Source organism: Monodelphis domestica, chromosome 6 (assembly GCF_027887165.1).
Source record: "Monodelphis domestica isolate mMonDom1 chromosome 6, mMonDom1.pri, whole genome shotgun sequence".
In the NCBI taxonomy this organism is placed as follows: domain Eukaryota; kingdom Metazoa; phylum Chordata; class Mammalia; order Didelphimorphia; family Didelphidae; genus Monodelphis; species Monodelphis domestica.
Window position 1 is genome coordinate 247,287,674 of NC_077232.1, and position 21,864 is coordinate 247,309,537.

At 35.1% G+C, this 21,864-nt stretch overlaps 1 protein-coding gene across 2 annotated transcripts in view; it reads right to left on the reverse strand.

Moving 5' to 3' along the window:
- Positions 1–4,042: 4,042 nt before the first annotated feature.
- AP1AR (adaptor related protein complex 1 associated regulatory protein) overlaps positions 4,043–21,864 on the reverse strand; it is a 47,779-nt gene continuing 29,957 nt past the window's right edge. Inside the window, exons 3-10 of one of the 2 annotated variants that reach the window (XM_001364923.5) lie at positions 19,423–19,449; positions 17,557–17,582; positions 16,871–16,967; positions 15,517–15,615; positions 13,676–13,734; positions 12,943–13,016; positions 10,682–10,810; positions 4,043–6,086 (exon numbers count right to left, since the gene is read on the reverse strand). In XM_001364923.5, coding sequence (XP_001364960.1) covers positions 5,821–6,086; positions 10,682–10,810; positions 12,943–13,016; positions 13,676–13,734; positions 15,517–15,615; positions 16,871–16,967; positions 17,557–17,582; positions 19,423–19,449 — 777 coding nt within the window. In that variant the 3' untranslated portion in view covers positions 4,043–5,820. The remainder of the gene's footprint in view (positions 6,087–10,681; positions 10,811–12,942; positions 13,017–13,675; positions 13,735–15,516; positions 15,616–16,870; positions 16,968–17,556; positions 17,583–19,422; positions 19,450–21,864) is intronic. The other variant, XM_056803072.1, reaches the window with a different exon arrangement.

Below are 21,864 nucleotides of genomic sequence, written 5' to 3' on the forward strand. Positions count from 1 at the left end.
AAGAAGGGCATGGAAGTGGTCATAGGGTAATAAAGTGGTTGAACAATTCATATTACCCCCAATAGGCAATGCAACTTGGTGGGAGGGCCAGTGAGCTCAAACAATAGCACCCAGAAGGTACTGAAGAGAGATGATGAGCTGAGCTGAGAATGGATTGAGATATCTCAATATTGAGATAACTATCTAACCCACACAATGCTTCCTGCCATTCCAAGTTGCATCTTTTAGAGCCTCAAGAAGTTGAAAATTTTCTAGTACTCCAAATGCAAAGGAAAGCTGCCCGGGGGAATTTGAAAAGTGGTCTAGATGCCAACACCAAGGATGTGACCAGAAAAGGAAGTGGCTGGTCTTGTGGTTGAGTTTGAAGGCTAAGAGATCAAACACTACCCTGTGAGACACCCTATTTTTAAAAGGAAGAAAAGGCCCCCAGAGAGGAAGCAGAGACCAACCGTGGGGGATTTATGGAAGGATGTGGATGGGTCGCCATCTGCACGATGAGAGGGAGTTTCCATGTCGATGAAATGACAAATCCATCCAAATACAAGAAACTACTAAGGAGTTTCCTGTCTTTTGCCCCTAAGCTGCTTTCCCCCTCTCCTTATCCTATGGGGTTCCCTTTCTAAAAATTAAATAATATTCCAAAAGAGAACTGCCTCGGGAATCAGAGGACTCGGATTGACATCTTATTTCTGAAAGTAATCATCCTGACTCTGGTGATATCACTTCCCCTCCACAGCCTTGGTTTCTTCATTTGTAAAATGGAGGAGTTGGATTGAAGATGTATGACCCTGTGTCGGGGAGATCAGGGTTCTATAGTCCTTCCAGATGTGATTGGGATCATTGTCTCTCCAGAGTTTTCATAAACCAGGTCTTTTCTATTAAGCAGCAGCTGGAGGGCGGGCGAGTGTAGTCCTGGACCCAGAATGGGGACCCGCCGGAGTTTAAATTTCATCTCGGACATTTTCCTAGATGGCTATGGGGCTACTCAGTGTTCAGGGAGGGGCAGTGTTGTGTGCACTCTGGCACCACCTAGCTCCTCAGGAAGGACCAGTGCCTCTGAGGGGAAGACCAGTGCTCTGGGCACCATGGCGCCACCTAGCTGCCATGGAGGAGCAGCACCTCTGATGAGAGGAACAGTGCTTTGTGCACAATGGTGCTACTCAGCCATCCAGAGAGGACTAGCAGCCTTCGGGGGAGGGCGTGTTCTGTGCACTATGGCTGCCCAGAGAGGACTAGTTTCTCTACTGGGAGGGCAGTGTTTGGTGCACCATGGCGCCACCTAGCTACCCAAGGAGGACTAGCACCTCTGATGAGAGGAACGGTGCTTTGTGCACTATGGCGCCACCTAGTCACCCAGGAAGGAATAGCACCCTCTGGTGTGTGAGCCAGTGTCCTCTGTACCATGGTGCCACCTAGCGACCCAAGTAGGAGTAGTTCCTCTGGGGTGAAGGCTTGCCTGGCCCTTGGCAGGGATGCTTTGGGGTCTACCTGTTACCCTGCTCTTAGCTGTGGCTCCAAGGAGCTGCGGCATGAGCAGTGGACACATCCCTGTTAAACTCTCCCAGTGGATTAAGCAGGTTGAGGGTACCGAATGGGTCTCAAGCCCTTCGGTGAATCAGGTGTGGGCAGGGCCGATGGGAACACCTTATTCCTTCGAGCAGGAAGTGTTACAAGGAAATCACTTTAAAAAGACTGATATATATTAATCTAAGGTCGCCAAGGAATCAGCTATGTAATTCCTAAATGAAAACTCAAGTCAGCTGTCAACCTTTTATAGAGTTTAATTACAATAGGAGGAAGAAAGGAATTAGAGATAGAGGGAGAGAGAAAAGGGGAGAGAAGGGAATAGGGCTTAAATACCCCCTCTGTTTAGGCTGGGCCAAAAGGCCCAAGCCCTTAGATAGCTGAGGCAAAGGAAAGAGATCAGTCCCTATCACTCACGTGACCAAAATGGAGAAACAGTCTCAGAGGCCCCCACCTTCAGCTTCCTTCAGAGCAAGCTTCTCCAGCACACACCAACCACACCGACCAACTTCTCCACCCCCCACCTCGAGTCTTCAGACCCCCCTATCCTTAAGGAAACCATCCAAGTTCCCTCCCCTCAGTCCTCACATCTACCAATCCCTGTCCATCAATTTCCCTGTGCCAATGGAGGCTCTAGCTTAACCCAGGACCGCCCAGAGGCTTTGCACATGTCTGTTGAAGGTCATATTCTCAAATAATTAAATCTTTGATCCTTTGCTACAGCCCTTTCTAAATCCTGTTAACCTGAGTAGGGTAGAGATTGGAATAATTAAATTTGGATCTAGGCTGCAGCCCTTACTCAATCCTGTTAGGACTGAATAGGGTGGAGATTGATTCCAAGTATCTCCATTGTATCAATTCTAAAATCAATCATGACTCAAAGAAATTCCTGTTCTATGCTTAAGCATAGGTCAAAGTCCTTTCCATTGTTCAGCAAAAGGTTTCTGTCCTAAAGTAATCTTAAGAAGGGAAGAGAAGGAACCTCCCATGCCAATGGGGTTCCCATTACAATAGACTATCAGTAAGAAATTTTCCAAGTATGAAATATCCCAATGGTGAAATTTCCAACATTTATAAGTCTAAGGAAATTTGAGGTTACAGAAGGCAGAGGCCAGGTTCACCCCCTGTATTATTCCAGGCCATCCCCCGATCCCCTGACTTCTGCTTTGCCACTGGACTTGTGTTTTACAAATCTCATCTGACTTCATTCTCACAGCGGCCTCGAAAGGAAGGGGCCATGAGCGTCCCCATTTTAGTTTTGATGCTCATTATTAGGAATTTTGAGCTCCAAATTCTCCATCTCCCTCTAGTCCCTTCCCCCTCCATCAAAAAGGCAAGCAATCTATCCATTCCACAAGTGAAGTCATGCCAAACCTGTTTGTGTTGTTTTGTGCAAAATAAGCAAGAAAGAGAATACGGAGAAAGCCGGTTTCAGTGGGTGCTGGGCGGTCTGCAGTTCTTGGGGTGGCAAGTCTTTTTCACAGAGCCCTTTGAAAGCAGCTGAATTTGTGGTCCTACCAGTCACGGTCAAGTCTTTGTGACCCTCCCTGGCACAGATCCTGGGGTTAGAGGTCTGCCATCTCCATCTTCAGCTCGTTTGACAGAGGAAGAACCGAGGCAACAGGGCTCAGTGACTTGTACAAGGTCACACAGCTAGGAAGTGTCTGAGGGCAGATTTGAATGTGGGACTTCCCGTCTCTGGGCCTGGCTCTCAACCCACTGCGTTACCCAGCTGCCCCCGTGTATACTGATTTGTGAACATGAAGCAAAAATGAAAGCTCTTTCGGTGCAAGAACCACGGTGCCAATTTCTGCCTCAAGCCCAGTGACTTTCAACACAGCATTTGAGATGTATTTTCAACAGCTTTTTCTAGAGACTCTAAGTTTTTTAAACGGCAAGCTCACCAATTCAAATTAACTTCTAGTTGTTTGAATTTCAGTGCAACTGTAAGTGAGGATAAAAAAGGCAACATTGAGGGGCAGCTGGGCAGCTCAGTGCATTGAGAGGCAGGCCCAGAGACAGGTCCTGGGTTCAAATCCAGCCACAGACACTTCCTAGCTGTGTGACCCTGGGCCAGTCACTTAACCCCCATGGCTTAGCCCTTACTGCTCTTCTGCCTTGGAACCAATACATAGTATTGGAAGGTGAGGGTTAAAAAAAAAGAAAGAAAAGGCAATGTTGGAGAAGGTATTCTGAGGCAGCAGCCAGCTGTAAAAGGCCCAGTAAACAGGCCACTCCTCTGAGCTATGCTTACTTTCCACAGCTTCACACTTTTCATAGATGAATCTTCAGTTTGACTTTTAAAAACCGAGCTCTACACTTCCCAACCCACAGGTCCTGTGAGGGCTCTGAGCTTTTCCACAAGGAATCCCGGGGGAGATGCGGGTCGTCTGTGGGCATGGGGCCTCCAACCATTCTCCCCATTCTGTCGCTATACCTTCATGTCTTTCAGGGCCAAGAAAAGATGTGTGTTCACCTTTAACACTGATAAAGCCAGAAACAGTAACAAGCAAGATGATTTATTATTTTTAAATGTAAAAATGCATTTATTCACATCTTTTGAGAAGTTGATTCCATTCCTTCAAAAAGTCTATATAATATGGACAAAATGCCAAGAAAAATCAGATGGTAGCTTATGCCGAAACAAAAATATACATTTGAGGTATACAAACTTTAAAAAGCATATTACAGGCAGTATGAATGTAGGTTACACTGAAAATACTTTAAATGACATAGCCACAAACTTAAGTTATGGTAAAACTTATAGTAATTACATAATGAAATATTTACATATTTAGTCAGAATCTTAGTTTTGCAAGTTTTTAAAAAAGGAGATGAATTTACAGATACTCTTGCTTATCATACAATTTAAAATATTTGAATGGTCACGTGATTTTTAAAAATACAGCAAGAATATTCATCACCAGTTGCAGCTTAATCTCCCTATGGTGTTGAGGAAGTGCATTATCATTGTCCTAAGGGGAAAAAACTACAAAGGAAACTAAATGATTCAATTACTAAAATTATACTAGGGTCCCGGAGCAAAAGCAAGAAGTGCAGCCCAATTTGGGGGAATTTTGCTTCCTTAGCCTTGAGTTCATATTTAACATAGTAAGGAAAAGAAAGGCTAATATACAGGGTGTCTCAAAAATTTAAGTGTAGTTTTCCGCACAAACGCTTTTGGGACACCCCATAGAATCCTAGCAGCAGTTATAACACAATTCACCTGGCTTCACCACTCAGAGCACCTTCCTTTACAGTATGTAAAACAAGGCAAAGGAAAACAAAATAAAATCTGTCATTTCATACAGGAAACAATTCTTCAAAATACCCGTATTGCTTCTTTTTAGGAACTCCCATATTATCCAGTAGGCAGAAAATTTAGTCCTTTGTGAAAAAATCCTTTAATACTACTCCGAACTTATCCAATGTAGACTTAAAAAATAACTTGCCTAGAAATTGAAAATACAATCTAAAGTAACACTTCCTTTGTAATAGTATGCAAGTCTCTTTTAAGTGAAGTGGAACACTTAAAAGTCTAGCCTCAGTTCGGTTTGATTATCATCAATTTAAAAAAACCTTCCAATTCTGAGAGTAGCCCCCCCTTTCAGGCCTCACAACAATCCTGTTTAGAGATAATACCATGAACATGCTGTTATAGCAATTTGATAGAAATGAATATTAGTGCTCTGTTAGGGTTACTGAACTCTGTTCTAATCTATAATGATTCAATCTGAATAAGTTATAAAAATAGAGAAAGCTTAAAAACCTTCTAGCAAATAGCACATTATTTGAAGCTGCTAATTACTTCCCTTTACAGATGCTGAGAAAAACAGAAATAAGATGCTTTATAATGTTCATATTCAGATAATGCAATAAACTTAGGTAAATGATTTTATTTTACAAAACTAGATCCATGCAAAGAATAAAAATGAAAATGCAAATACTTAAAAGGAACAAATTAAAACTATAGATCCTAATTGGAATACATAAATTAGAGCAGATAGTTTAATAATCATGGAATCTAAGATTTGGAAGGGACCTCAGAGGCCATCCAGTCCAAATGGTACCTGAACAAGAACCGTTACAACATATTCAGAAATATGACAGAATCATGATGAAATTGCACTTAAATCTGAATTTAGATGAGATTCCATCATTCCTATTCCTTACTTTTGAAGCATTTACCTCATAATTTCTTTCTCCCTCACAAAAAGGCTCAGAACAAACATTTTATACATTCTATTTGATTTTCAACATTTGGTCATGACTGATGAAAAGGCCAGAAGATTCACCCTATCTGTCCTGCTGATCTGCTTCCAAGGTCTTTAACTCAGAGGCAGACAGTTCTAAAACAGGATTCACAAATCCAGAATATTCCGAATTGCCATTGTTATCCATTTCAGCACTAACAAAATCATTCTCCCACTCCAGCCCATTAGAATCATCAGAAGCTGAGGTAGGGTTACTTCCCGTCTTCTTACTGCTATATTTTAATGCAGCCCGAAGAATATCCTCTTCCGTTTTGGAACGTTCTCTCAAAGGGACCATTCTATTCATTCCTATGGTTTAAAAGAAGAGGCTTACAGAAACAGAACTGGAAAAAAACCAGAGGCACATCAACTGGAAGAATGGCCAAACCTTAAGGTACACGTTGCTGTGTAAGGAACGACGAAAAGGAGGGATTCACAGAAACCTGGAGAGATTCTTTTGAGCTGATGCAGAGTGAAAAGAACAGAACCAGGAGAATAATTTTTATGACGACCACAATAATACTGTAGGTAAAAACAACTCTGCAGGTCTTAAGAGAGGATTGTTGGGAGGAGAGAGGAGAGTGTACTAGTGATACTTAAAAAGTAAAGACTTTAATGAAACATTTTTTTCTTTTAAACCCTTACTTTCCATCTTGGAATCAATACTGTGTATTGGCTCCAAGGCAGAAGAGTGGTAAGGGCTAGGCAAAATGGGGGTCATGACTTGCCCAGGGTCACATAGCTGGGAAGTGTCTGAGACCAGATTTGAACTCAGGACCTCCTGTCTCTAGGCCTGGCTCTCAATCCACTGAGCTACCCAGCTGCTCCCTAATAAAATACTTTTTAAAAAAATATAGAGAATAAAGTCTAGAGGGAAAGACAAATAAGCAGGACAGTTTTAAAATTTTAAAGCTGAATGCAAAGGCTTCACATACCATCTTTTTGTTCTTTGTATGTGAAAATATTTAGGTCTGCTATGCTTCGAATAATAAAAGGAGATACATTTTTTTAAAGGGAGCCTACTACTGGATTTATGCCTGAAGAAAAAAGCAATTCTGATGCCACTAAGAAAATTCTTGGTTTTGATTTTAAAAAAAATCAATGATAATAAAAAGTGCTGATCAAGAAACAAACTTTGCATTTTATTATTCTTAAATAAAAGAAATATATCCCACTAAATGTCATAATACACGTTCTCTTTTCCTCTAATGAAATAACAAACATTTATTAAGCACTAATTATATGCTATCAGCAGCATGTTAGATGCTGGGAAAACAAGTATAAAAGACAAAACAATTCCTACTCAAAAGGGGATTCATTGCCCATTTATATACCATTCATTTATTTCCCTTTACAGTTTTAGTGTGAATTTATTTCTCTGGTCTTACTTTTTTTTCTCCTTATCTTTTAATTAAAAGTGTTGTCAAAATTTCTTATATTCCTTCCTACCTGGCTTGGCTTAACTGCATTACAGTACTCCACAAATGTACCACAATTGGTTTATTTTTCTCCCTATGATTGGATATTTACTTTTTTTCCAGATTATTTTTTCAATTGCAATGCTGCTTTGAATAACCTTGAAAAATATCTAGTTGTGTATTATGCTATTTTGAAGATATATTCTGAGAAATGGCATTTTGGAGTGATTATCTCTATAACTTTTATAATATACTGAAAGACTGATCATCATAAAAAAGAATCTAAGTTTGCAATGTTACCAACAAGGAATGATCATAATTATTTTTCCTCAAGCCTGCCAGAATTGAGTTTTGTTGCTTTTAATTATTATTATTTTGCCAACCTGATGTATACTAAAAGTTAGTTTAATTTGTAGCCTTTTGGTTATTAGTAAGGTTGTGCATTTTTCTGAATAATTATTAACATTGTGGTTTCCTCTTTTTAAAATTTCCTTTTCATATTTTTTAATCACTTATCAACTGTGACTGGGAATTATCTTTTTTATAGTTTGTATATTTTATGTCATTTTATTTGCCACAAATGTTTCCACAATCTTTTTTCTTTTACTTCAATTGTTTTTGTTGCAATAACATTTTTTAAGTCAAGAACTTCTATCTTTTCCTTTAATTCCTATTTGTTGAATATTAAAAAATAATATTAATTCCACATTAAGGCAAGTACCTTATTCTCTTTTCTTCTATCATTTTTATAATTCCTTTTTTTGTCTATCACCAAGCTACAATTCTATAATATATATGATATGACTATGGGTCTAAATTAATTTCCCAACAAATTGCAATCTAGTTTTCTAATGTACTTTTTATTAATTATTTCTTTTACCAGAGTTTACTTTCTATAGATTTAATCAAACATTAATTCTTTGTAAGTATTTGGTTGTATGTCTGGTATGTCTATTTTATTTAATTGATATTTTTCTCCTTACATTTTGGGCCCTGTATTAAGAGTTTTGATAACTGCTTTGTAATGTTTTAAAGTCTAAGAATACAAGACCACTTTCATCAGCTTCTTTTTCATTCCTATTTGTGCTTCTAATATACATTCATAATTATTTTGTGTAGTTCTAATAAAGCCACTTATTTGGTATTTTGATTGACAGATGGTTAATTATATAAATTAATGTGTCATTTTTGCAATGTTAATTCAATCCATCTGAAAATACTGAATGTCCCTTCTAGTATTTTAAGTCCTCCTTTATTTTGGTAATTATAGTTTTTGAATTGTTCTTATGCAAATTCTACATATTCTAAGTGAATTAAACACCAAATATTAGAAGGTTTTTGTTATGATTGTTGAGGGCTTTCTTTTTTAGGTTACGCTTGTTGATCTTTATTAAAAACAAATATAGATGCAGATGATTTGGGGTGATTGTTAGTTTTATATTCTATGACTTTGTTAAACATTATTATTACTATTAATTTTTTTTTTGTTAAGGCTGGATGAATGATGAATCTGAAAAAGCCCGAAATTAATACATACCCACACACAAACCTTATTCTAATCAAATCAAATATTTTAGTACAAAATACTACTATTAGCTATCATTTATATAGTACTTCAAGGTTTTTAAATGCAAACCAACAACCCTGGGAGAAAGAGGTTGTTATCATTATTTTACAGATGAGAGAACGAAAGTGAGAAAAAATTAAGTGGCTTATCAAAGAAAGCAAATATTTTTCACATTGTTGGTGACAATCAGACAGCTACATCTTAGATTCCAATTCTAGGAATAGACTGGTTCATTTGGTCAGAACTCACAATTTCTTCAAAACAAACAAACAAACAAACAAACCCCCAAAGCTATTTCTGGAGTAGGGGACTATACAGGAGATTCAAGTACATGACATAGACACTCTTATCCAAAGGAGTTACATGTGTAGATGCATTATAAATCAATTATATGTTATAATGCATTTAAAATAGATTAATAACAAAACGTGATTAGAAACAAATTAAGTGAAAAGCAAATATATGTTTGATATGTAGATATACAAATATATAAATAATTTTTAAAAGACCACAAACTGACTATTTTAAGCACTGATCAACTCTGAGAAGACATTTTTTAAAAGTTATATAATGTGCTTATAAGCTAAGGTCTGAATTCTAGTGAATTTTTGGGACAGAAGTAAAATCAGATTTATTTTTGAATATATATAAGATTTGGAAAAATTTATTTTTAAGGCAAATGTTTGCCATGAGAACTGTAAAATAAGATCCTTTGTTTTGGTCTTTTACATTGCTAAAATTCTATAAGTTCATGTTCCATACCTAAATATCTATGTTCCCTTGTTTGTAAAGAATATTATAAAAATAATTTCAGTCTTCATGCTTTCTTAGCAAATAAAAACACTTGAATACTGACTGTCTTAAAGTTCAGATAGTAAAATCAAATGCCTCTGGATTCTTGAAAATAAAAATTAAATTTGGATTTTAGGCAGCAAAGTCATCTATAAAAATAAATTTAAAACAAACTGCTAATTTTAAATGTACTAACTAGCAAAAATGGTGAAAATTAAGACTAGTCTCTGAAAATCAGTAAGATCATGTTATCCACAAGTGGGCAGTATTTAGTCATGATTAGAAAATCATTAACAACCTTAAGAAATTTCTTGCTCAATTTTGTTTTCAAAATAATATACTTCCATCCCAACTAAGTTACTAAAGTAAAGTTATTATAGAGCTAGAAAAATAATAATATTCATTTTGAAGAACAAAAGATTTAAGGATATCAAATGAATTAATGGGAAAAAAAATGCCAAGGAAGTACCAGCAGCACCAGATTTTAAACTTTCTTATAAAACTATTATTATTAAAACTATCTAATACTGGCTAAGAAAAAGGTAGATCAATAGAAAAGAATAGGCATAAAATAAAAAGTAGTAAAAGATTATAACAGCTTTGTATTTGACAAAAGTATTGACCCAAAGTTTTGTGATAACTCAATATTTGGTAAAAATTGCTGGGACAAATGGAAAATTGTATCTCACACCATTCTCTAAGATAAGATCAAAAGATAAATCAAATGCTGTGCAACTGTAATGGCCTATCTTTACACTGAAGAAAAATGAAGAAACATAGTAGACAAACAAAGAAACATTCTTTGAGATGAAAAGGGAGTAGAATGAAAACATGGGTGGACAATGTTGCATGTGGTATTGGTTGTACTCCCTGTGTTGGTTTCGTTTAGCTATCTTTATTTGGACAGTTAAGTCAAAGTTTTGCTAAGTAGGAAGAATATCTAAAAATGACTAGTAAACAAAGGCACCGATAAAACTTGAATTTTTTAAAAATGAAAAGAAAAAAAATTTAAGGTTTTTGATGAACTTAGATTCTCATAAGCAATAAAGAGGAAGATTCTAGAAGAAAATCAGCCTACAATACTTACATTTAAAAAAATATGAAATTGTGAATTTTTAAAATATTACCTTCTTCATCTTCCCATTCTAGATCTAGGGACGTGCTGTCATCATTTCCACTGGTTGATTTTGTTTTGGTCATTAAGTCACAACTACTTTCTGTGTTTGGTGTCAAAACTGTAGCCTCTGATGAAAGCCCTAGATCAAACACCATAATAATTAAACACTGACATCTGTAACCATTTTGACCACAGGAATCATCATCACGGCAACAACTACCCACTTAAAAGAACAGCACTTTAGAGTTTAGAAAATGTTTTCTTCAACACACTGGCAGATCCTGCAAGTGTTGTTAGGAAAGCTCAGGGTGGAGCACACTGCTCCAGAATGGAACTTGACCTTCACGGGAATTCACTTCAGGGCTTTTCCTACCCATACCACAAGACCTCTTTTCAAATGTATAACACTTAAACCTCCTCGGGTTTATAAAGTCACTTATCTCAGAATTTGACAACTAGAACAAATTCTAAATCTCAATCAGCCCAAATCTCTCATTTTATCAGTAAGGTTGCTGAGACTCAGGAAAATGAAATAATTTGCCCAGTTAGTGATAGATCCCCTCACTCCTACCATCTCACCTAAAAACATTTCTTGGATCTGAGATTCACAAGGCTTGCCTGTGACAGGCCATGTTTGCTCTAGATACACATCAACTCCTTGGCATGCCTGCTTTGGGTTGCAGAAATCATTCCTATCTGCCGATTTGGGAAGTGTAGAGAGCTTATGGAAGCTGATGGGGTGAAGCTAGAGAATAGGCTCTTTGGAGGATGCTCCCTCTCCTGCTGGCCCTGACAAGCACTGGACCTGAGGCAGGGGTGTCCCTTCCTCTTCAGTTTCTGAAATCATACAGTATTCTTCATCCTTAAAGCTTCTTCCTAGCTTCTGTCCCTATACGCTCCAGTCCCTGGATATCTCACATTAGGCCAATAAGCCTTCACTCACAATAAGTCAAACAAGCCCATGATAAAGGCTTTTAGAGATTCTGCCTTTGGCCTTCCTGGCTTTTGTAGAAACCTTTAAGTTTCCAAACCACTGCAAAGGGCAAGTATACAATTCATGAAAAGCTTTCAGGTAAGTTTTAGAATTATATTATAAAACAAATAACAGTGAAGCTTTTACCTTTTGGTTCTTCAAATTTTAAAAATAGGATGAATACTTATTTTGCTACTTCAAAAACACTTAATGAATTAGGTTATATTGAAAAGTCTGGCACATTTAAAAGAAAAATAACCTCAAATGGTAGTTTTTATTTAGGAGCTAATTTTATATTTATAAACTAAAATATCAATTCAATAAATATTTACTAAGTTCCTACATTATCCTAACTATTATTATAGGATACAAAAATGAAAAATTGTAGTTTCTGTCTCAAGGAGCTTACACAAACTTGGGGGCAAGATACACTAGGTGAGAGAAACACAATTCAAAGTAGACCGAGTATGACTAGAGCAAAGGAAATATCTAGGCAGAACACTCTAACAAAATTTAAAGAAGGGAAGATTTAATAGCACCATTCTTAGGCTATATGGACTACTGATTTTATACAAGTGCTAGGTAAAAACCAAAGAAATGTTTGGTTAGATCAAAGCTACTGGACTGTGAAATATATAAGAAAAAGGATATATCATAAATGAATTGCCATGTGGCAATTTAAAAAAGTATCATATTCAGGTTTAAAGAAACTAAGTGAGGTCCTTTGCTGGTTAAAATATAGCTAAAACAGAGCCACGGGTAAAGAATAATGACTACCTCCCTAGCTCACTTCTGGTCCTGTTCCATTTAGCTGCATACTGGGTCAGAGAGCACCATGGGGATTTCCTGGCCTAAACTGTCTTGGGGATGGAGGACTGTGATATATAATCCCAGGTATGGACCTAGAAAATAGCTGACATCTTCTGGATGCATATGGATCTACAGGGTAACTTGAAACTGAGGGCAACTCTTGTAGAGACACTCCTACCCCCACCCACATGAGGGGAGATATCCTGGACATATGTATCTGAAACTGCCCTGAGAGATACCATTCAAAACTGACTTTATTAAAATACCCAATTTTAATTCTGCTTTATTATAAGCCTACTATGTGCAAGGTACTGTGCTAGAAACTAAAGAAGGTTGAGTCAACGAGGGAAGGTAATGTGCTCTAGAAAGATAAAATGTTTTAGGAGAATAGCAGAAAAGAGTATCTGATGAAGTTAATTTTGTCTGTGAAGTCTGGCACATGAAATGCATTTTAAATTTTGATCTTATATATAATTAAAAATACTCACTACTACTTCGAAACACTTCATATTGTGATTTTATATTTCTCAAATAGGATTCAAAGTCTTCTTCAGCCCCTGAACTGTAATAAAGTAAAACATTTTTTCTTAAATTTACAATAAATCCTGCTTATTATTTGCCATTAACTATGAAGAATTAGATTTAGAAGTGAAGTACTATTTCAAGAACGTATTAGTTAATTAAAAGTTTTAGAAAATATAGGTGGATTTTTTAAAAACTGGAAATAAAGCTATAATAACTGGGAATCTTAGGTTTATTCATGAAATGACATCTCCCACAGCTCAGTCTTTTTAAATGAGCAATAAACATTTATGGAACTGAGACATCTAAGATTTCTTTTGCAAAGAAGTCATTTGCCCTTACATAAGCCACTTTGCCAAGAAAAGACAGGATTTTCAGAGAAACAGAACTAAGTAATCATCAGTGAACTGGATCAATAATGCTTTTTTTTTTCCCCCCAGGAGGAAGATAATTTTTTAAGGCAATTGAAAGAGATCATAATGCTTTCCTACTTTAAAAAGTCAATAGTGCTCAGTGTGTCATATAATTGAGAATGCAACAGCTCTTTGATTAAACATGTGAAGACTCTTCTATATGAATTCTGCTCCACCCATGCCACACTGCCTTACCCCACCCCCAAAAGGAAAGAAATGACTCCTGCTTCCTAAGGACATTACACCTTCCCACTACAAAGAAAGAAAAAGCATATTTTTGTGTTACCTTTGATATTCTCCAGTGTTGGAAGGATGAGATCGTTGCATAATCCTTTGCCTTTCTTGCTTTATAAAAATAATGCAATATAAAACAATAAAACAGTTCAAATGTTAAGGAAAATAAAATCACTTTATCATTACCCAAAATACTTTTCAGTGAGGTTAAACGAACTGGGGCTCTCATATTCCTAAATATTATCCTCCTCCATACTCCCTTATTTTTGTTAATACAAAAAGTCTCTATTCATAGACTCAGACAATGTTAGAAATGGACTACATTTAAGCATCATCAAATCTAATCTCATTTTACAGATAAGGAAACTGAGACTCAGTAGAGACCTTTAAATGAATTATTATACTCCTGAGGATATAAGGAGATCTTAAATTTACTGTAGTAAACTTTGAGCCTTGACAGCAATTCTCTAACAACCAAAAAGAAAGGGAGCACTCTGTAGTTTCTGAGGAATGGTTGGGTTCAGGAGAATTTCTCAGTAGAAGGCTCACTCACAAAAAGGCCAGTCTCTTCCAGAAACTAAAGTCCAATCAAGAGGGACAAGAAAAAACTTCTACCAGATTCCCTGCACACTATTCCTCATCCTCAATCCCTTGCTTCCAAGGATCCTAGAAATCACTAGTGATATCTAATGATTGTATCCTGGAATCTGCCATTCTTACAGAGGCAAGGACACAGCCAACCTGACTATGATAATAAAATAAATGGCCTTCCCAAAAATACAGAAAGATATTCTTTCTCAGAAAAAAAATGAGAGCTGACTTCTAATATAGTTGCCATTTTAAGAACTAATATAAAATACCTATTGCCAATATAATTTGATAATATTACTAAATTTTTTTTAAAAGGACAGAATCTAACAATTATATCTGGAAAAGAAACTGAAGAACTTAATTTCCAGTTTTTGTTGTATTTGTTAAACTAATTTTTGAACAGAAAAAAATGAAGATTGTGATTCAATTACCATTATGAGCACATTTCTATACAGGCAAAATTGCCATGCTATCTTAGGCCCAAAATTACCAAAGATATAAGCTAAATCTTTACCAATAAGGTTTTGTCCATATCATGGTCCCATCTCCCCTACCCTTAAGGTATGGGTTCCCTGCCTCCTTGGTTGTATGACTATAGCAGGGCTGTTGTTAATTAGGTTGGACAGTCTATGACATTTTGTTTCATTTTGTTTTCATTGTATTGTGAACACTGTTATTTCAATAAAAATGAAAATGGTCAGAGACAGTGGCATAGCAGATGAGCACATAAAAGCATATTCCTCCCAGCAGGTTCAACTTGATATTAATTTAGTACAAGACATACATTCAAATTGCTAATTGATAAGACAACATAAAACATAATATAGCCTGTTTTTCTAACTTTATATGCCATGTTATTTTCTGTGATATTTCAATATGAAATTAGAATAGGATGGGACTTAATAATCAAAAAGTATTTTATTAGTTATTACTAAGGAGTTTGTTTTGCTACAATATTTCCTTTGTTTAAAAAACACATTTATATTTCTGGGAAAGTCATACTTAAGAAAATATAATAGCTCTTCTTTAAGGGACACAAATAATATCTAATATTTTTATTTTTGAAGTCAAATGGTACCTATGAATCCCAAACTGAACAATAGTAATCACAGTAGGCATGCGATTGCATGCTACTATTTGTAGTTTTATATTTGTAAAAGGCTCATTAACTTGCTCTTAAGACTTCTGAGAAGGTAGGCAGAGAATAAACAACGATAAACAAGTTTCTGTTAGTGCATTTTACAAATAAATAAAAAAGCAGCTCTGTTATTTATATTTATTTTGGGGTCCTTTTCCCCTCACCTCCAAGAACTTTCGCTGCTTTGCTGCCCTGGCTGCTTCACGCTGTGCAGCGTATAAAGCTTCTTCTTCTAGTTTTAACTTCTCTTCTTGTAAGGCTAACTGTATATGAACAAAATAATAAGGGTTAACAAAAATCAGAACCTGTCTAACTGCTCTAAAATAAGGAAATGCTTATTCACAAAATAATTATAAAAAATAAAAGAAATTATTCACTACAAAAACTTTGGTCTTAAAATGATGTTAGAGAGGAAATTTTCATTATTAATTTTCAGTTTTTACTATAACAAATGAAATAAAACTATGCACATTACTTAAGTTTATAATTTGTATTATGAAGCAGTGATATCTCATTTTTAGTTTATGAACTTTTACATTATAGAATGATTTTTCACTTTGCAATATGTTGTAATTCACACCATTTCCTTTTAATATATTTTTGCCATATATTTTTAATATATTTACGATGCTGACAGCCTTCCCAAATCCCAGGCAGCTACAATATTTCCATTTACAAATGACTCCACTTTAATGAAGCTGTGATATTACTAATTCAAGGGCACTTTTAAGGAGGAAGACCATAATTGCTGTCAGTCTTATATGCATCCTGCTATAAATTTCCCACAGGAGGTGCATCCAACATGCCTTCTCCAGATCTCTCTAGCTTTCCTTTCTCACTATGTGACCAATTTATTTGTTTTCCAGCCATATACCACATGTCTATGATGGCATCCTTTACAATTTTTTTTTGTACAGTTCTTTGTAATATGCTATAACCTGTTTGTACTCCACATTTTTTTGAAGTAACCCTCAACTTTAATTTTCTGCAATTTCATTTAACTGAAATTGCTCACACTTAATTTTGTCCTCTGGTAAATATGTTTTTGTTAATGTATATGCCAGCCTTACTGATTAAAGACAATCATTTAAAAAAATTTTAAATCTTGAACTAAACACCAAAAGAAAGAGCATTTTCATACACTTGCTTTTTAATAGAGATTATAATAAACTCAACATGTACTTTCAAAACATGTATTGTCTTGCTTGGATCAATAGTTAGTTCCCCATTACATATTAATTTCAGAGCTTCCTTGGGACACCTCTGGTTACAAATGAAGAAACTGAGGCAAAAAGGCTGCTAAATGACTTGCTCGCAGATACAAAACTAATGCAGGAGCAGGAACATGAATTGAGGCCTTCAGGCTTCAAACTTGCTGTCTTTAAACCACAACACAAAGCTGCTCTCAGTGAACTGGGAGCACTCAACATCATATTCAACGTTATAAAAAATGAAGAGTGAAACACAACAATCCTCCAAGTCACAAACATGGCTAGACAACCTGAGAATTTTATTTACCTCTCTCTGAATTTTTATATCAAATGTTTTCTGTTTTTCAGCAATAGAATCATAATGTCTCTCTCTTAAGTCAGCTATTTCTTCTTCAGTAAGGGGCCTAGAAGGAAAAAGGAAAAATACTTTAGATAAATCTAAATGAAACAAAACTTCCGCAATGTCCATGTCAAAAGGTATAAAAATAATTTAGTGCTATGATTTGAATGGACATACTAGAAGTGACAAATACTGATATCATTTCTATAGATAAGTAAAGCAATACTAAAATTAAACTGGAATAACAATAGGAAAACTAGAATGCAATAACACTAAGCAAGAGCAATGATTGCTTCACTAAAAATAAGGAATATTAAATGAAAATGCTCTTGATTACTAAGAGCACAATTTTGAGGTTAAACTAGGTATGTGCTACTTCTTTCTCATGTAACTAATGAAACTAACAAAAGTAAATGGTACTGTCTAGAAAATTGGAAACTTAAAGCTATCATATTATCCAGGACTTTACTTACTAAAAGCGTCAGTAAACTCTAAAATGGTAAAACAATTTTCAGAATTTACAACATGGAAAGGAAATGAAAAGAAGCTCGAGTTAAGAAATGGGAAAAGTCAGTCTTTTCCCTTAACTTTTGAAAAAGACTTAACTTAAAGAATTTCTTAAGTTTATCCCATATACACAAATCAATTCTTACCTATGACTACTTCCTGGGCTTTCTCCCTGTTTGAAATAAATCAAGTAGTTTATTAGATTTTATTATTAATTATCTCTAAAAAAGGAAGTTTATGTGCTTAGAATGTATTTTATACCTATTAGCAAAACATTCCCCACATATTCTTTTTTGGTGATTGCTAAAAATATTATTAAAGCAAAATTTACAAAAATTAAAATTAGCACATATTTTGCATTGAAAATGTACTGCTCATTCTCAAATTTAAATTTCAGGAAAATTATCAGGACTACAGTTCAAAAGCAAATTTCACCAATTATGTATTTTTTATATATATATATATATATATTTATATATATACATATATAAAATCAATTACTGGTTAAGGATATCATAGGCAATATTATTTTATACAATTATATAATGTTCATTTTCTTCCCTGAAGGTAAACAATAAATTATTAAAATCGATCTCTACTCAAATTGTCTAAAAGCTTTTTAAGAACAATTTTAAAGAAATATGGAGATTAAAAATTCTAACTAATTTCAATTAGCAAAAGATGACCAAAAAACAAATGGGATGAAGTTCAAGGAAGTGAAAGGGCAATGAGGGGCATGTGATAGGGAAAGAATGGCTAACATGAATTCTGCAGAGAAGGGAATTCATTATTTGAGTTATCATTAGGACAAGCTGAATGAGTAAGCAGAATGGTACTTAAAAAGCAAAGATGGTTCTATGATATACAGATAGTTCTCATGTAAATTTGAATTAGGCAAATTCAACTGGAGGAGGTGGGGAGTCCAGCACCAACCAGTAGGCTCTGCAGTCCTGAGCCAAGGGGTGCTCTAGGTAGTGAAGTCACTTGGGCAATGAGGTGTAGAGCCTTCAGAGTGGGGTAGGGCCAGGGCCACAATGAGCTTCAAGAGAAGAGGTGAGGGGATGGCCAGCAAAAACAGTCTGCAATTAGCATTCATGAGCTATAAAATTCTTCAGCTGCTATTATCCAATTGTTATTTCTTTGATATGCAAAGCAATGTTTTTATAGTAAAGAGTGAAACTTGGTGTGAGTGACAGAGAAGTCTATAATCCCCTCAGTGACTTTTTCCAACCCTTCATTAGTTTCAATGGTGATGCAAAAACTTACAATACTAAAGAAAACATGCACAAGAACCTTCTGAAATAGTGCAAGTATTACCATCCCATTTTATGGATGAAAGGTCACATAATTAGGACAGATCAGGGCCAGATTTCAAATGTATGTTTTTGCAAAGTCCAGTTCTAACCCTCTTTCCCCTACCCCATACTGATTCAGGCATGCCATCTCTGTCACATTAGACACTTTCTTGGGAATTTATAAGCAATATTCTACATAACTTGAAAGGTCTCCACTAGTTACAATATCCAAGTATTACATCTTTATTTGGAACATGTAACAAATCCATGTTAGAATTCTGCATCGAGTTCAGGTCTTTAAAAAAATGATAAAAAACATTGCAGAAAGTTTGGTAATAAACATTAAATATAGGGGTAGAAGAGGAGTATGAGTCTTATAAAGGACCTGTAAGAGTCCTATAAGTTAAAAACTGGCATAATTTATCTTGGAGAAAGGGCTATGGGAGGACACTAAAAACACTCACACTTACAAAGCCATTAAATGAATAAATGAAGAAGTAATTATTAACATACTATTTTTATTCTGCTTCGTGGCAGAGAAAAAGGCCCATAAGTCCTAAAAGTGCTGCACTGGGGCAGATGGCAAAAGACAGAGATGCATTTAATTTCAGGAAGTATCCAGATAACCAAAATGTGATTAGGACTTAGAGTAAGTTATTTACCCATGAAATAAATAATTCTCAACTTTGCAATACTATTAAAAGTGAAAATACTTACTTCATCACTTTCTACTAGATTTTCAAACTGTAAAAACAAGAAAAATATGTTAATGAGATCAAGACACACATAACATCTTACCAGAAATGGCTGTAATTTCATTTTTAAAGATAATACAATGTAGTTGTTTGCATAGGGCTTTGCAATTTTTAAAGCTTTCTAAATCAAATGACTTCTTAGCTCATTTACCTCCCCAACAACTCTATCATAAGGCTAGAGAAAACAAAGACACTTTTCCTTAAATATACACAAATTAATATGGAGAACTGGAGGAAATTGTTAGAAAATAGGGGAAAAAATGAAAACTTTTCATCTAAGTCAACTGGAAATTTAATAAAAAAAAAAAGTTTCCCCTCCTTTGAAGTAACCAAATAATTGCCAGAATTCTTCATGTCACTTTTTGTACCTAAGCTTATATATCTATTTTCTCTCTTCACTGATTTTGGGGCTTCATTTTACTCTTTCAGATAATAAATGTTTTCTTGTCAATACAAGGCAGTTATTCAAATGCATCTCCATAAAAAGTTCTTTCTCACAAGTAGCTCCTGAAATCAGATACTTCATGGTATTTCACCTATAATTTCTGAGTAAAGTTGTCCTTTTGACAAGTAAATACAGACATACAATTTGTATTGAAAACAAAAGTTCTAATAATGAAAACTATTCACAATGCATTGGTATATTCATTCATTTTCCAGTAATATGTATGATATTCTTTCAGGTAAAATAAACTGAAACAATACTCATAGCTATGGAAAATGGATGTCTGAAAATGGAAAACTATGTTAAAATAAGCTGTGGAACCAAGAAATGTTAATATTAACCTGACAATTGTCTTAATTAGATAAAACAAAAGTATGGATTCCTAAAAGCATTAAAAATCAAACTACAGAGCCCAACCTACTACATATGTGATAATAAGAAACTAAGAAAGCATCTAACTACCTATAATAGTGTCTTTCTGGTTAATGGACCACTGATCTTAAATACTAAAAGGATATGTGTATTAGAATTCAATACATATAATTTTCTAGTTTAGTTAAATTCAGGGTTGAGTGGCAAAAAATGTATATATAGGCTTCATTTCCTACAGTTATTTGTGGGTTGGCACCTTAATATACTCTAGAAAATTGATGGTCCATGGCTAACTCTTATAATTAAGGAAAATTCAGTGTGGGGATTTAATAAACCAATTCTAATTCTATATTTGTTAGTTTTTATGTATTCTGGACTTTTTACCATGATTCCTCTTTATATTTCTATGATATATATAATAAGTGGCACTTCCCATCAATAAAAAAGGGGGTGGGTCCTAGATGAACCCAAAGATGACTTCTACATCTTAAATCTATGATCCTCCTTGTTGTGAATCCCTCTACCTATTTCCTTCATCATTTCTTCTATGATCTTGGTTTCATCAATCACTTTTTTCCACTAATTTTCAAGCTTTCCCACCCTTAGGGAGGGAAACATGCTTAGGTCTCCTTTATACTACACTTTCCCTTGAGCCTGTCAAGCTTCTCTGCTATCATCTTTCTTCTTCATCACTGTCAAGCTTTTAGAAATAGTCAATGTTCATTGCCTCTACTCCTTTATCCCACAACATCTGAATTCTGTCTCTCTCCATTCTTCTAATGCTCACTCCAAGGCCACTGATGACCTCATTGATAATAAATTCAGTGACACTTTTCCTAACCTCATCCACCTTGATCTCTGTGGCATGACACTGAGCCCAACTCTCTTTTTGACTGACTCTTTCCACTTAAAATACAGGTTCTCTTATTTGACCATTCCCTTATTCTTTACAGGTTCCTAATTCTGCTTTGGCTCTTTAAATGAGTATCCCTCAAAATTATTTCTTTGGTACTATTTTAATATCTTCTTGAGTGATTTTTTGGTAATAATTTCAATCATATTTTCCAAATAGATTACTCCCAAATTCATTTATTTACCCAAAGTCTTTTCCCAGTGACTGACAACTCCACTAAGAATAGTTTACAGGTACCTCAAATTTTGAATGTAGAAGCTGAATTCTTATCTTCCCAATGTCTATATTTCTAATGATAGTATCATCTTTTCAGTATATAGGCTCATAATATCAGTAATCTTAAGCACTTCTTTTATCTACATCAAATACATTCAATTAATTGTCATGTCCTATCAATTATATTTCTGAAATCTTACTCAAAACCATCCCCTCTTCTCAACTACACTCCATCTTCACACTTTCTTCTCTTTTAACCTACAGTCACCACCCAAGTTAGCACATACTTCAATTCATGTCAGTGTTTATCTCAAGAGATTCTCACATTGCCTACGGATTTCATTCCTGGGCCTATCATTCAAACCCCTCTAACAATTTGGCTTTAAGCCATATTTCTAACTTATCTTTTTATTGTGTTGTTCAGTTGTCTCAGTTGTGTCTGATTTTCACAACCCCAT